The sequence below is a fragment of the Podarcis vaucheri genome, assembly GCF_965113315.1.
Source record: "Podarcis vaucheri genome assembly, chromosome: 2".
Classification (NCBI taxonomy): domain Eukaryota; kingdom Metazoa; phylum Chordata; class Lepidosauria; order Squamata; family Lacertidae; genus Podarcis; species Podarcis vaucheri.
The window spans coordinates 119,518,177-119,533,349 of NC_138760.1; the positions used below are offsets into that span (position 1 = coordinate 119,518,177).

General features: G+C 49.8%; 3 protein-coding genes across 6 annotated transcripts in view; all 3 read left to right on the top strand.

The window, feature by feature from the left end:
* Positions 1-3,775, top strand: part of EHMT2 (euchromatic histone lysine methyltransferase 2) — a 40,707-nt gene extending 36,932 nt beyond the window's left edge. For all 3 annotated transcript variants that reach the window (XM_082209255.1, XM_082209256.1, XM_082209257.1), the window contains 2 exons: positions 383-558; positions 2,272-3,775. In XM_082209255.1, the coding sequence (XP_082065381.1) occupies positions 383-558; positions 2,272-2,452 (357 nt within the window). In that variant the 3' untranslated portion in view covers positions 2,453-3,775. The remainder of the gene's footprint in view (positions 1-382; positions 559-2,271) is intronic.
* Positions 1-15,173, top strand: part of ZBTB12 (zinc finger and BTB domain containing 12) — a 107,314-nt gene that overhangs the window by 54,205 nt on the left and 37,936 nt on the right. The gene's annotated exons all lie outside the window — the stretch shown is intronic.
* Positions 12,273-15,173, top strand: part of SLC44A4 (solute carrier family 44 member 4) — a 61,994-nt gene continuing 59,093 nt past the window's right edge. Inside the window, exon 1 of the mRNA XM_082209669.1 lies at positions 12,273-12,439. Coding sequence (XP_082065795.1) covers positions 12,412-12,439 — 28 coding nt within the window. The 5' untranslated portion in view covers positions 12,273-12,411. The remainder of the gene's footprint in view (positions 12,440-15,173) is intronic.

Here is a 15,173-nt window from a genome sequence, read left to right on the forward strand (position 1 = left end):
GTGGCACCCGCCCTGTGGAACACCCTCCCTTCAAATGTGAAGGAAATAAGCAGCTATCCTATCTTTAAAAGACATCTGAAGGCAGCCCTGTTTAGGGAAGTTTTTAATATTTAATGCTGTATTGTTTTTAACATTTGATTGGGAGCCGCCCAGAGTGGCTGGGGAAACTCAGCCAGATGGGCGGGGTATAAATAAATAATAATAATTATTATTATATAAAAAGAAAATCTAGGAATCTGGGGATTCCTAGAGGGACTCCCCACCCACCCTTTCTCATGGACGCCCAAAGTCTCTTTGGTCTTGGATGGTCGTAAGGCCCTGGAAACTGCCCAGATTCCTCCTATGTCTGATCTCCCTCCTTCCCTCCCTCTACACCTTGCAGGACGGTGAGGTTTACTGCATCGACGCACGTTACTACGGGAACGTCAGCCGCTTCATCAACCACCTGTGCGACCCCAACATCATCCCCGTGCGCGTCTTCATGCTTCACCAGGACCTGCGCTTCCCCCGCATTGCCTTCTTCAGCAGCCGGGACATTCAGACCGGCGAAGAGCTAGGGTCAGTGGAGAGAAGAGGCATTGATTGAGCCATTTCCCCCCTCCACCCTTTAGCCAAAAAAGGCTTGCAAGAAAATTAACAAAATCGGCACCAAGACAGTCCTTCCCTCAGATTCACAATCTTTAAAAAAAGATACGGCACGTGAGGAAATAGGAAGAGGAGGGAAGAGGAAAACACCAGCTCAGGCACAGGTTGTCAAGAGTTAACAGTTAATGCCGACCTCGGTGGGGGTTCTGGCTGTCTTTCCCTTGATGAAAAGCAGTCCCTCCCCTCTCCATCAGTCATGCTAACGCTGTTTCAGCACAAGGCCTGACTGAGGGTTGACCACCTCTTCCAAGGGCTGTCTACCAATGGCAGCTGTGTCAAAAGTATGCAGGTATGCAGACACACACACACACACACACCACTTTCAGCATGGTACCCATGGGTATGCATGTGCCTTTGGAGGTTATTCCTGGCCTCTACAGGCACCTGTAAGGGATGTGGGTGGCGCTGTGGGTTAAACCACAGAGCCTAGGCCTTGCTGATCAGAAGGTCGGCAGTTCGAATCCCCGCAACGGGGTGAGCTCCCGTTGCTCGGTCCCTGCTCCTGCCAACCTAGCAGTTCGAAAGCACGTCCAAGTGGCAAGTAGATAAATAGGTACTGCTCCAGCGGGAAGGTAAACAGCGTTTCCGTGTGCTGCTCTGGTTCGCCAGAAGCGGCTTAGTCATGCTGGCCACATGACCCGGAAGCTGTATGCCGGCTCTCTTGGCCAATAAAGCGAGATGAGCGCCACAACCCCAGAGTCGGTCACGACTGGACCTAATGGTCAGGGGTCCCTTTACCTTTACCTTTCACGAACCTGTCTCCCGTCCCCCCTTCTGGAATTAGGCTTGAAAGAAACTTTCATTAGCCGATATGAGTGGGTTTTCTCCAAGCCTATATTGCAGCTTCGGGGCAATTCCAGCGGGTGGGGCTCACAAGTAGGGGGAGTCCTGGCACATATATAGTACCCACTCTCCCTACTTGGCGACTTGGTATCTTCCACCTCCATCCACCGAGGTGGAACGTAGCCACTGTGGCTAACGCCACCCCCAAGTTGCTGATTTCTGTGGCCTGCAAACGTGTCCCCGAAAGGTTGTCAACCCCTTGCTTCCAGCTACAGTGGACTCCCGGGTTGTGAACGTGATCCGTGTGGGAGGCATGTTCGCAATCCGCAGCGGCGCATCTGCGCATGCGCGGGTTGCGATTCGGCGCTTCTGCACATGTGCAAAGTGTGATTTAGTGCTTCTGCGCATGCGCGGCCGCCGAAACCCGGAAGTAACCCGTTCCGGTACTTCTGGGTTTCGGCGCATCCGTAACCCAAAAAAATGCAACCTGAAGCGGCTGTACTTGGATACACCAGTGCAGAGTCAGTGCCTGCTGTCACGAGGTGAGGCTCCGGTCTGCCCCCACCCAAACTTCACCCTGTGGTGTAGTGGTTAAGAGCAGTGGGCTCGTAATCTGGGGAACCGGGTTCGCTTCCCTGCTCCTCCATATGCAGCTGCCTTGGCCTAGTCACCTAGTCTCACAGCCTCACTCACCTCACAGAGTGTTTGTTGTGGGGGAGGAAGGGAAAGGAGAATGTTAGCCGCTTTGAGACTCCTTCAGGTAGTGATGAAGCGGGAGATCAAATCCAAACACTTCTTCTCTTCTTCTTCCTCCTTTTCCTCTTCCCCTGCTCTGCCACCCAGGTTTGACTACGGCGACCGCTTCTGGGACATCAAGAGCAAATACTTCACATGCCAGTGCGGCTCGGAGAAGTGCAAGCATTCGGCCGAGGCCATTGCCCTGGAGCAAAGCCGCCTCGCCCGCCTGGAGGCTCACCAAGACGGCCTCCCCGACAGCAGCAACCTCCCTGCCACGCAGGCCTGAGCCGGGCCCAGCTGCCAGACCCCGGCGTCGGGATCCCTCCCCTCCTTCTCCAGCCGGCTGCGGCCTGCTCTCCTATGGCGAGCGAGATGGAAGCGCAGGAGTTTCTCCTTCCCCCCCCAACCCCCTCCACCAAGAGGAAGAGTTTGCCTGGAAAGAAACAGTCCGGCTGGCGAAGGAGAAAAACTGTCTCCTGTTCCAGGGAGGTGAAAGCGAGGGGAGCCTCTGTGCTTGGTGCGGAACCTTTCCAGACACAATTGGACTGCAGCCCCCATCAGCCCCAGCCAGCATGGCCAATGGCAAGGGATGATGGGAGTTGTAGTCCGGCCACATCTGGAGGGCCGAAAGGTGCCCAGCGCCTTGGACAGAGCAATGGGTGGGGCTCTGGTGGCCTTCCAGAGATGGCTGCACTGCATCTCTCGCTGTGGGGCCTGGGGGTCCAGCAACGCCTGGGGGGCTGCAGCTTCCCCATCTTTGGCATACAGAGGGCAGAGGTCAAAGGTCACGTGCGCACCTGGAGGCCTTGGGCCTGACGCACATAGCCAGGCCAGTATAACTCCCGAGCCACCCACACTTTTGTTGCCAACCGGGGAAACCTTTGCACGCGGGACTTTCCTCTCGTGCCGGGCCAGGGTGCTCTCGTTGTGCGCAGGCACCAAAGCGGGGTCACACTTTGAGCCCTGCGCCTGGAGCCAGTGGTCTTCTTCCTTCAACAACCACATGCTGCAAATAATCGCCTGACGCTGGCTCACGGACAGGCCCGCCAAACAGGCTCCTGTTTGTGAGGAAAGACTCTGGGGGATCAGACCCCCATGTTGCAGTGTGGTTGTTGATGGAGGACAAGCCGACATCAAGCAGTGAGGAGCCTGAGGGTTGCGTTCAGAGATAACGCTGCCTCCTCCTGGTGGGATGGTGTATGTGCGTGTTGCTATCCTGCTTCCTGTCTGATGCGCCTTGTCAGCTGAAGGGGGGGGGAATGTTTTTTAATGGCCTTTTTCTTGTTTGGGGGCCAAGTTAATGTTTACCTTTTGTCCGTGTGTTGTGTGCGTGTGACACAAGTTTCAGTTTCGAACTGGAGCCAAGGTTTTTCCAAGCTCGGTGATGCCTGTGACGGTCCCATAGCTGTATCTCCTTTCAACCTCTGGAACAGCAGAAGTATTGATTCAGTTTGCAGGGGCCAGCCTTATCTTTCTCTCTTTCTCCCTCTCTATCTTCTCTCTTTTCTATGGGTTTTCACAATTTTGTTTTTTAAACTGTAATTTTCTGGGGCCATAAAACCAATAAACGTTGGCATCTGGCAATTTTTTGATACAAACTTAAAGCAAAGCCGCAATGGTGTGTTTTTTCCCCCCTTCTTGCCTCATTCCTAGCTGGGGACTGTGTGGGTAAGAGGCATCTGAATGCTAGTTTGCAGGTCTTTTGTACCTCTCTGGATTTTTTTTTTTGGGGGGGGGGACGGACAGGGCCTTGTCTGTGTAGTTACACGACCTTGCAGACGTCTTCCGAGAATCCCAGAAGCTCAGCAAGATCCCCACCCATCCCTCAAAGTCCCTTAGAGGATTCTGCCTTTATTCCCTTATGGGGACACAAGAGCCCTTATTGAGTCCGTTGTAGGTTCTCCATCGGTCGGAGAAAGTAACAGAGGCCAACCAGAGAATATTGAGAAGCAAAGCAACTAGTAAGCCTGATCTTTATTGAACTGTTGCAACAGGGTGCTCCCCTCACATGCAGGAGAAAGGAGGAGGACCCCGGACAAAGGTGTGCCTGCCCTTATATAGACATTTTAAATTCCCTTCCCTGGAGCTCAAGACCACCCCTCCATACATCATACATTCATCACAGAAGGGGTGTAACCCAAGACCACCCCCCACAAACATCATACCTACATCACAGAAAAGGCGGTCTACAACAGAAATTTGATTTTTTTTGTTTTTCATGCTGCCAGGTTATCTGATAATGCCTTTTCTGATTGCCTTTCCTGGTAGTCTGCCCATTCCTTTGAGATGGTGATTACCCAATTCCTGAGACAATGGGAAGGTTCCCTCACCCCCTCCCTCCTTGCAGAGAAAACATTTGGTCAGTTTGGGAGTCAAAATGGTTTCAGGGCGGTCTTCCTGTGCTGCTCCCGACATCTGGTCCACATATCCATGTACATGCTTGGTTGGTACATTTATGAACATATATATAAGACCTTACATTTTTTATTACAATTCCAGAACTCAGGGCCATCCAGTGGAGCAGAAGTTTGGAAGCTTCAAAGCAGATAAAAGAAACTATTCCCCCCCCACACACACACACACGGCGCATAATGGAATGGACAGTAGCAATGGCCATTAGCCTGGATGGCTTTACAAGTGGGGTTAGACAAATTCGTGGCAGATCAGGCGGTCAGTGGCTACTAGTCACAAATGCTATGTTCTCCCTCCACTGTTCAAAGCAGTTTGCCTCTGAATATTAGTTGCTAGGAGTCACGAGTTGGGGAGAGAGCTGTTGGTCTGGATAGGCCTTTGCGGCCTCATCCATTAGGTCTCTTGTGTTGACGGAAGAGGACGTCATTTTTTGGCCTGCCAAGGTGGAGTGCCTGCAACCCAGTTTTAACAGAGGGCCCTAGTTTCATTTGACAAGGGGGCAGCAAGCATTGGCCCTGTCCCCTGACTCCCTCCTGCAGGAAGCTAGAGGTGGGCAAAGGACTCTTCAAAGCCCCATCCCACAGCGGGAGAGGCTTTGACAGGAAGAACCGGCTCTCACACGAAGCATCTCGGCTGCTCCTGGCACCAGCCAAGGCAGAGCTAAATGGCAGAGAAGAGGTGAGGGGCAAAATTAAAAGGGAAGCCTTTGCTAAAGCCATTCTTGCTCTGCGTGTCTGTGTGGTTATGAGCAGGGGGAGAATAAAGAGGCCTTTGCCGGTGTCTCCATTTATAGAAACAATGACAGGTACATCACGCTGCATTTTTATTATTATTATTATTGATGCCCCGCCCATCTGGCTGAGTTTTCCCCAGCCACTCTGGACAGCTCCCAATCGAGTGTTAAAAACAATACAGCATTAAATATTTAAAACTTCCCTAAACAGGGCTACCTTCAGATGTCTCTTAAAAATAAGATAGCTGCTTATTTCCTTGACATCTGATGGGAGGGCATTCCACAGGGTGGGTGCCACTACTGAGAAGGCCCTCTGTCTGGTTCCCTGTAACCTCACTTCTCGCAATGAGGGAACCGCCAGAAGGCCCTCAGTGCTGGATCTCAGTGTCCAGGCTGAACGATGGGGGTGGAAACGCTCCTTCAGGTATACAGGACTGAGGCCGTTTAGGGCTTTAAAGGTCAGCACCAACACTTTGAATTGTGCTCGGAAATGTAATGAGAGCCAATGCAGAGCTCTCAGAACCGGTGTTATGTGGTCCCAGCGGCCACTCCCAGTCACCAATCTAGCTGCCACATTCTGGATTAATTGCAGTTTCCGGGTCACCTGCAAAGGTAGCCCCACGTAGAGCGCATTGCAGTAGTCCAAGCGAGAGATAACTAGAGCATGCACCACTCTGGCGAGGTAGGGTGTCAGCCTGGGAGGCCAGATTCAGATAAGCAGCCCTAAATGTTGGCTGGATTTATTTATTTGAATTTGCATCCCACATTTGCATGTAAATATGCTCAAAGCATTTTACAACACAGCAGAAATGAAAATCTGTACATCATTACACTAGCAATCAAACACAAAATCATTTAAAATTGTAACACAACTTAGCAAATAATTGGATTACATGTACGTTATGGCGTTTCAAAGTCATCATCCTGAAACAAACTGTAAATCATTAAAAGGTATCAATGAATGACAGATACAATATACATTCCAATGCCATTGCAGGCTGGAAGCAATATAACAAGCAACCCATTGCATGACAGCACTATATTCCAAATGATACAGAAACATAGCAAAGGTTATAAAAGAGGTAAACTCTTCCCAGAATAAAATCCAGACCTGCCTCTCAGAGGAAGAAAGGAAATTTGCAGGGAAGCAGGTTCACGTGTGTGCATGTGTACGTGATCTCACAGGTATCTAGTGTTCTGATATGTAAAACGTGGCTGCGAGCCATTTTCACAGGTTGCTGACTCCATATTCCCTTCACAAGAATGTATTAGTATTATTTATTAAATTTGCATGCTGCCCTATCCCCTGTCACAGCTGTCAACTTACAGATTTGAAAATAAGGGATCAGCAGCCAAAATAAGGGATTTTCAGAACACAGGTATGTTCAACTTCTGAGCCCCTCTGAGCCAAAGGCGGAAAGCCTAGCCAGCAGCCAAACGAAGCCTCAAGCGGTGGTTCCCACAGCGCAGCAACCCGGCAAAGGGGATGCAGCAAGGAAAACCACCGTCACCTCTTCGCTGGGAAGTGCTGAGCAAAGGCGAGTCCCCAGGCAATGCGGCTGATTTGATCGGCACAAGGCATGCAAGCTCCACCCCCCAGTCGTTCTTAGACTCCTTATTGGGTGAGCAACACAGCCAAGCAACACAGTTGGAGCCTCCCTCCTCCCTGGCCGGCAGGGAGGGAGGGAGAGGAGCTGCTTCCTTTGAAACCTGGGACTTTCCCGCCAAATAAGGGACGGTTGACAGCTATGCCCCCTGTAGATCTCGGGACGGTTCACAACGTAAAATGACAATATGAAAAGGCACTGTAGAAGCTAGACTTCTGCAGTCACGCCACCGGTCCATTTTGCTCAGTACTGTCTACATGGACAGCCATCTTGGGTTGCAGAACAAAGGCTAGGCTAGCCCAGCCCTTCCCACACGGTGCCTAGGGGCTTGCTAAGGTTCCAAGCAGAAGACAAGTTTCTCAACCTCCCTAGAGGTGATGGTTTGGACCACACACAAAAAAAAAACACACACAAACACCGGGCTTTCTGCCTGCAATGGGTGGGCTCCTCATCTCTTAACTACATCCCTTCCTTGAACTGTGAGCTGTGAGTGCGATTTGCTACCCCAGCCTAGCTCCTCAATTGCCCTCCACAGTTTGCGGCTGTTTTGATGCATCTCCTGGTCAGATTGTTTTGAATTATCTCCAGCATCCTCCTGTTTTGCGTCTTCTCAGAGGTAAATCCTCTTGTATTCCCTGAGGTTAAGTGAGTTACAGGATTACGGCCCAGGCTTTTTCTCAGCCAGAACTCGCCAGAACTGAGTTTCTGGCACCTCTCAGGTGGGCACCTTTGGCATTCTAAGAGAACAAGGGAGGCATTCGTAGTGAGTTCCAGCATCTCTTTTTCTAGGAAAAACCACCGATTACAGTCCGTGTCAAGAGTTGGCTATTATGGGCTTGACGTAATGCCAAGCTCCATGTACATTTAGGTGACATAGGAGCTGGAGCTGATTTTTACTGGTGACCGTAAACTGCTTTGTGGAGGAAGTTCCTCAAAGAATGGGGTTGTGATTACAAAAACAAATAGCGGTTTCAGGCAGTTTTGTTGTCTGTGGCAGGGAAAGAGTTAACCCCCCTTGTTTCTCCATCTCCCTCCCTTGGCTGCTTAGGCCAACACACACCCACTCTTGTGTTTAAAAAACCAAAACAACCTGGGTGTTAGTTGCGTTCTCTCAGTTAACATCAGCTAATTTGCCTTTGGGTGGAGCCTAAATCTGGTATGTTGTGAGGGAAAAGTTCACCTGAATAATAAGTTGGTTTCCGCTGCTTACCTTGCTGCCCCTGGTTGATGAGAGCTTGTAAACAGATTAAAGCTGATTTAATAAATCTTCTGTATCTGGACTGAGTGGCCAAGTTGCCTCTTTGGGATAGGAATGGAGTTTGGGGCTGCTCCTGGATCCATCTTTTGTCACCGGAGGCTCAGTGTGCCTTTTACTTGAGAGACACCCTTATAACAGTGTGTACAACCTGCTTCTTGGGAGAAAAGCAATGACAAACCTAGACAGCATATTAAAAAGCAGAGACATCACCTTGCCAACAAAGGTCTGTATAGTTAAAGCTATGGTTTTCCCAGTAGTAATGTATGGAAGTGAGAGCTGGAGCATAAAGAAGGCTGATTGCCGAAGAATTGATGCTTTTGAATTCTGGTGCTGGGGGAGACTCTTGAGAGTCCCATGGACTGCAAGAAGATCAAACCTCTCCATTCTGAAGGAAATCAGCCCTGAGTGCTCACTGGAAGGACAGATCCTGAAGCTGAGGCTCCAAGACTTTGGCCACCTCATGAGAAGAGAAGACTCCCTGGAAAATACCCTGATGTTGGGAAAGATGGAGGGCACAATGAGGAGACGACAGAGGACGAGATGGTTGGACAGTGTTCTTGAAGCTATCAGCATGAGTTTGACTAAACTGCAGGAGGCAGTGGAAGTGCCTTGCGTGCTCTGGTCCATGGGGTCACAAAGAGTTGGACATGACTAAACGACTAAACAACAACAACAACTACCTGCGGCTACTCTTGGGCCTTGTCCAGAGGCTTCAACATGTGCAAAATTGCTAGACTGTTGATGCGGACAGACTGTTGTCTGCACATAATTCAGGTTATTTCCCAAAATTTGCACCAACTGCCCATATGCTCCCAGGCCAGGTTCAAAGTTATTGTGTTGATTTGCATGGCCTTTTAACAACTGGAGTCCGGGATGCTTAGCAGTTCCTTTAATCCCTGCCTGATCACGGAAGCCTTCATAGAAGGGACCACATAGGTCATTTAGTCCAACCCCTTGCAATGCAGGCGGGAATCTTTCGCCTAACATGGGACTCGAACCCACAACCCCGAGATTAAAAGTCTCGTGCTCTACTGACTGAGCTATGCAGCCTTTCGGGGGAATCACTATTAGGGCTTGTATCCACCAGGAGTTGTGTGTGGATGGTCCCAATTTTGTGGAACTCCCATTTGAGGTCAGACAGACAGTGCCCGTATTATTTGTTGTTGTTTAGTCGTTTAGTCGTGTCCGACTCTTCGTGACCCCCTGGACCAGAGCACGCCAGGCACTCCTGCCTTCCACCGCCTCCCACAGTTTGGTCAAACTCATGCTGGTAGCTTTGCGAACACTATCCAACTATCTCTTCCTCTGTCGTCCCCTTCTACTTGTGCCCTCCATCTTTCCCAGCATCAGGGTCTTTTCCAGGGAGTCTTCTCTTCTCATGAGGTGGCCAAAGTCTTGGAGCCTCAGCTTCAGGATCTGTCCTTCCAGTGAGCACTCAGGGCTGATTTCCTTCAGAATGGATAGGTCTGATCTTCTTGCAGTCCATGGGACTCTCAAGAGTCTCCTCCAACACCATAATTCAAAAGCATCCATTCTTTGGCAATTAGCCTTCTTTATGATCCAGCTCTCACTTCCATACATCACTACTGGGAAAACCATAGCTTTAACTATACAGACCTTTGTTGGCAAGGTTATGTCTCTGCTTTTTAAACTTTGTCCAGTGTTTTCTTGGCAGGGATACTGGAGTGGCTTGCCGGTTCCTGCTCCAGGTGGATCATGTTTGGTCAAAACTCTCCACTATGACCTGTCCATCTTGGGTGGCCCTGCACGGCATAGTTCATAGCTTCTCTGAGTTATTCAAGCCCCTTCCCCACGACAAGGCAGTGATCCATGAAGGGGGCACGTATTATTATTATTAGTAGTAATAATAATAATAATTTATTAGATTTCGTACCTGTGGGAGAGAGAGACCAGGATACAAACACGGACACAAGTTGAGGGTTGCAAAATTGTTGGGCTAACTTACCTCACAAGGTTTTTGCTGAGGATGCAACTAACATACGGAAATGTTGTAACCCCCAGTGTCTCTACAGTGGCACAGAAGGGGAAACAGGGTTACCAGCTTTTCTCCGCTGTTGAGGAGAATCTGCAGCTGGCAAACCTCTCCCTTCACCTTTTCTTTCTGGCAGGGCTCCAGTGGCTTTTGAAAGCTAACTTTGCCATACAGTTACAGATAGGTAGCCGTGTTGGTCTGCCATAGTCAAAATAAAAAAATTCCTTCCAGTAGCACCTTGAAGACCAACTAAGTTAGTTCTTGGTATGAGCTTTCGTGTGCATGCACACTTCTTCAGATACACTGAAACAGAAGTTGCCAGATAGCTGAGATGAGCCTGTTGAAGACTCTTAACGACTGTAATAGGTCTTACAGGAAAAGGCAAGGGGTGAGAAGGTGAAAAATGACTAAGCCATTTTTCACCTTCTCACCTTCTCACTCCTTGCCTTTTCCTGTAAGACCTACTGCAGTCGTTAAGAGTCGTCAACAGGCTCATCTCAGCTATCTGCCAATCTCCCATTCCCACCACCCTTCTGAGTAATACCCCTCCCCACCTTCTCACTATCTAGAAGGATCTGGCAACTTCTGTTTCAGTGTATCTGAAGAAGTGTGCATGCACACGAAAGCTCATACCAAGAACTAACTTAGTTGGTCTTTAAGGTGCTACTGGAAGGAATTTTTTTATTTTGCCATACAGAAAAATGTGGAGGTGCACATTGTGGAGGGGGGGCGAGCTCCCCCTCCTCTGCTTCTTCTATAACATTTCGCTTGCTTTTCCCTATCAGACTGAGACTGTAAGTTCCTTGGGAGCAGGGACCTGTCTCGCGTTGCTTATGCAACTTGGTAAGGTCAAATTCCAAACCTTCTGGATATTTTGGGTCATCTTCGTTCTCCTTAATTCCTCTTTTTCATCCTGATTGTGACTTTAGAGGAAGCTGGGATAGAAATACTTTTAATAAATAGGACACTAAGCACACTGGTGCTGCAGGATATATTAACGGCTTCTGCACATGGACAAGGGAGCCATCAGTAAAAATCAATACAAATCTTAGATTCCCCTCCCCACAAAAGCCTGGCCCCGCTAGCCCAAATCCTGGCTTCACCTATGTGCCCTCTTAGTAGACCCTGATCCATATTTTGGGAATTAAGAAAGGCAGCCCTTGCTTGGAGGAGGGAGAGTGGTCATCTGACTTTTCGGCTCTGGATCTGACCCACCTCAGCTCAGTATACCCCTAACCCCAGGCGATCAAGGTTATTGTGGATGTTCTTTTGCTTGGGGATAAGGAAGCTTTTATCCAGCTTCAATGAGTGACAAACCCCCAAATCAGTTTGAGTGACTATTACAGTGGTACCTCGGGTTACAGAGCTTCAGGTTACAGACTCCGCTAACCCAGAGATAGGTACCTCGGGTTAAGAACTTTGCTTCAGGATGAGAACAGAAATCGTGCTCCGGTGGCGCGGCAGCAGCAGGAGGCCCCATTAGCTAAAGTGGTACTTCAGGTTAAGAACAGTTTCAGGTTAAGAACAGATCTCCAGAACGAATTAAGTTCTTAACCCGAGGTACCACTGTACTCAGTTTGTGAGCCACCGCAAAACATGAGATATTCTCTGCAAAATGCTGCAAAAATGTTTTTCAGGGGAGTTTTTAGTGTTTGATATCCTATTGTGTTCTTACTAAAAAAAAAATTGTTTGGTTTTTGGGGTGATACCTCCCAGTTTGAGTATCAATTAGTTTGGGGGCTGCTGCAAAACACGGTTTTTTTCTCTGCAAAATTGCTGCCAAACCTTGTCCCCGGTTTTTTTTGGTGGGGGGAGGGGGGCCGATCCCCAATGTTGAGGTTCCGAGTTTTTTTTCTCTTCTCTTCGGGAAAACTTTGGAGCACGTGGAATGAGGCTGAAAATCAGGGTGGCTTTCCCGAAGTGCAACGAGAGAGGAGGGTAGGAGGAGGGTGGAGGAGATGGCGTCCAGCCTCTGGCCGGGTCAAGGCGCCGCGCGGCCGGCGCGAGGGGGCGTGGCGTGGGCGTGGCTGCGCGGGCAGGGGGCGTGGCCGGGCTGAGAGGCAGGTGAGCGCAGCCAGCAGGTGTGTCTCTCCAGCGCCAGGCAGGGCGGCGGTGATGTCAAAGCGGGAGGAGGGAGGCTGGCAGGCAACTGCTAAGCAACAGGTTCCAGATCAGAATCTCCCTTTCGAAGCATTCGCCGCCGTCCTTGCACAGTCCTGGGATCAGGTGGCGACCCTGGGCCATGGGGAGCCAAGCCGTCAGCCCCTATGGTGAGTCCATTGTGTGTGTGGGGGGGTCGGGGGTCCCCAAGCTTCAGGACTCGGGGGTGCTGTGATGGTGGTTGGCAGAGGGGGAGACCCCCCCTTTTTAAATCTGGATAAATCGGCTTTGTGTGAGCGCGCGTGGAGTGTCTGGGGTGCAGGATGGGGGGGGGCAGGTGAGGATGGGAAGTTGGGATTGAAAGTGGAGTGTGTCGGGGGACGGGGGACACCCAAAGCCCAAATTCTCTGTTCTTTTTTCACCTGGGCACAGCCAGGATTTATGTTAAGGGAGGGGCGGGATACCCACCTGTCGTCATCCTCTCTCTGCCTGGCTCAATCGGAATGAAAGGTCTCCACAACAGTTGTAAATTACTTTCTTTCGACCCCAAGTGCTCAGAAAAAAAATCTTTCTACAGTTTCTACCCTAAGTATTTTTTATTTATTTGCTTGATTACGAGCTGCCATGCCCCTGCCCCTCTGGCTACGCAAATGCCCCTCACCCACCATTTCTGAGATCTGAGGGGCGGAGGGGGGGTGTATTTGCCTTAGACCAGGAAATGGTTTCGGAGGATGGTGAGTTTGGTGGCTTTGAAAAGGGAACACAGCATTTTGGGAGAGGCTTTCGCGCCGGATGTGTTGGGCCACTTGGGATGGGCAAGGGGGGGAAAGTAGGAAACACTTTTGGGTGGGTTTCAGAAACTTGAACGCAAATCAGCAAACGCCACGCGCCCTTTTGTTTTTGGTGGGGAGTTAACTGAGACAAGCTGGGCTCACGTGGATGTTTTATTTTATGCATTTAATTGGTCCGGAGGAGTAAATGGAAAACCCACTTCCTTGTTATGGGCTCTTTGCCGTCGGGATCAGCTCAAGCCGCTTCCAGGGTCCAGGGATGTGTGTTTGCATGTTTGGAGAGGGAGTATCGGATCTCGTTTTTTGCATGCATGGTTGATGTATTTTATTTGTACAGTGCCGTCAGTGGCGCGTGAGAAGTTCCCTGCCCCGAGGAGATTAAAATCAAGCGTTTGACAAAAGGGGAGGGGAATGATTGTGGGGCGTGTTAGCACAGGCGAGGGGTAATGTGCTCAGTTCAGATAAACGTCCTCAGGCTTAGGGGACATTTAAACTTGGTTCTGCTTCCAAACTGGAGTGGGCGGGAAAAGAAAATGGATTAAAACACTCTGAGATACTCCGGGCTACATGATGGAATAAAAGTTTTGCCAAACTTGGGTCTCCAGCTGTTTTTGGACTACAACTCCCATCATCCCTAGCTAGCAGGACCAGCGGTCAGGGATGGTGGGAACTGTAGTCCAAAAACAGCTGGAGACCAAAGCTTAGGAAACACGAATGTAGCCTTTAGCGGTGTGTGAAGGCGCATTGGTAGAGGGAATGCTTTTCCTGCAAGAGGATCCCTGGTTCAATCCCATATATCTTCAGCTGGAAGAACCGAATAGCCGGGATTCGAAACCCCAGAGAGCGACTCCCTCCAGCCAGAACAGACAGCTCTGGACTTAGGTTGACCAGGAGTCTGGCTCCCAAGAACAAAGCAGCTAAAAAAATAAGTAGCATTTTTATAGCGCTTTAAAACACTCAACAGAATGCCGTCTAGGTGACGCTTACAACAGCCTTATGAGGGAGGCTAGTGTTTCAGGTGGGAAGCTGAGACCCAGAAGGGTGGAAACCTGCCAAAGGCTTTGACTTCATAGCAAGAGGTAAGATTTTTAACTACAGGGTGGGCTCTTCCTGATTTGTAGCTCCCTCTCTTATTGCTGCACAAACTTTCACAACCATGGAGATAGTTAAGGGACCGTCACAATTTACTCTCCCTGTTTGGCTCTACATAAGAAGGGAAACATAGGGACACAGGTGGTGCTGTGGGTTAAACCACAGAGCCTAGGACTTGCCAATCAGCAGTTCGAATCCCCGCGACGGGGTGAGCTCCCGTTGCTCGGTCCCTGCTCCTGCCAACCTAGCAGTTCGAAAGCACGTCAAAGTGGCAAGTAGATAAATAGGTACCACTCCGGAGGGAAGGTAAACGGCGTTTCCGTGCGCTGCTCTGGTTCGCCAGAAGCGGCTTAGTCATGCTGGCCACATGACCCGGAAGCTGTATGCCGGCTCCCTCGGCCAGTAAAGCGAGATGAGCGCCGCAACCCCAGAGTCGGCCACGACTGGACCTAATGGTCAGGGGTCCCTTTACCTTTAAGAAGGGAAATGCACCTTCTGCTGTCTGCAAGGGAGAAGTACGGCTAGCACCACCAGGAAGCCCTTTTTGCTTATTCTATACTGCACTTGAACTTTTGTAGAGGGGTAGTAAAAAAAGAAAAGAAAGCCTAACGTGATAATTAAAAGGAAAGAAATGACAGGATGCCGGAATAGATGGCCCTTTGGCCAGATTCAGCAGGGACTCTCCTTACGTACATATGTAAAATTTAGAATTATGAATTCAACAATCTCTTGCAAACATGGTAAGTCTGCCTTTCCATTGTCAGTCTTATGGCACCTTAGATATGAACAAACGCCATTAGGGCATAGGTTTTGTGGGATAGAGTTTGGTTCATCAGATGTGTCGAGTTTAAACCGTCATTGGTAGGTGTTTGCAAACAGTTGTAAGCTGTGAGGTCAGAGGGAAATGAAAGGCTCTGTCTGCATTGAACATTTGAAACAGTATCACCCCACTTTTAAAACAGTCTTCTTTGGGGCTTCGCCCAAAGAATCCTGGAAACTGCCGCTTATTCAATCTGCTGAG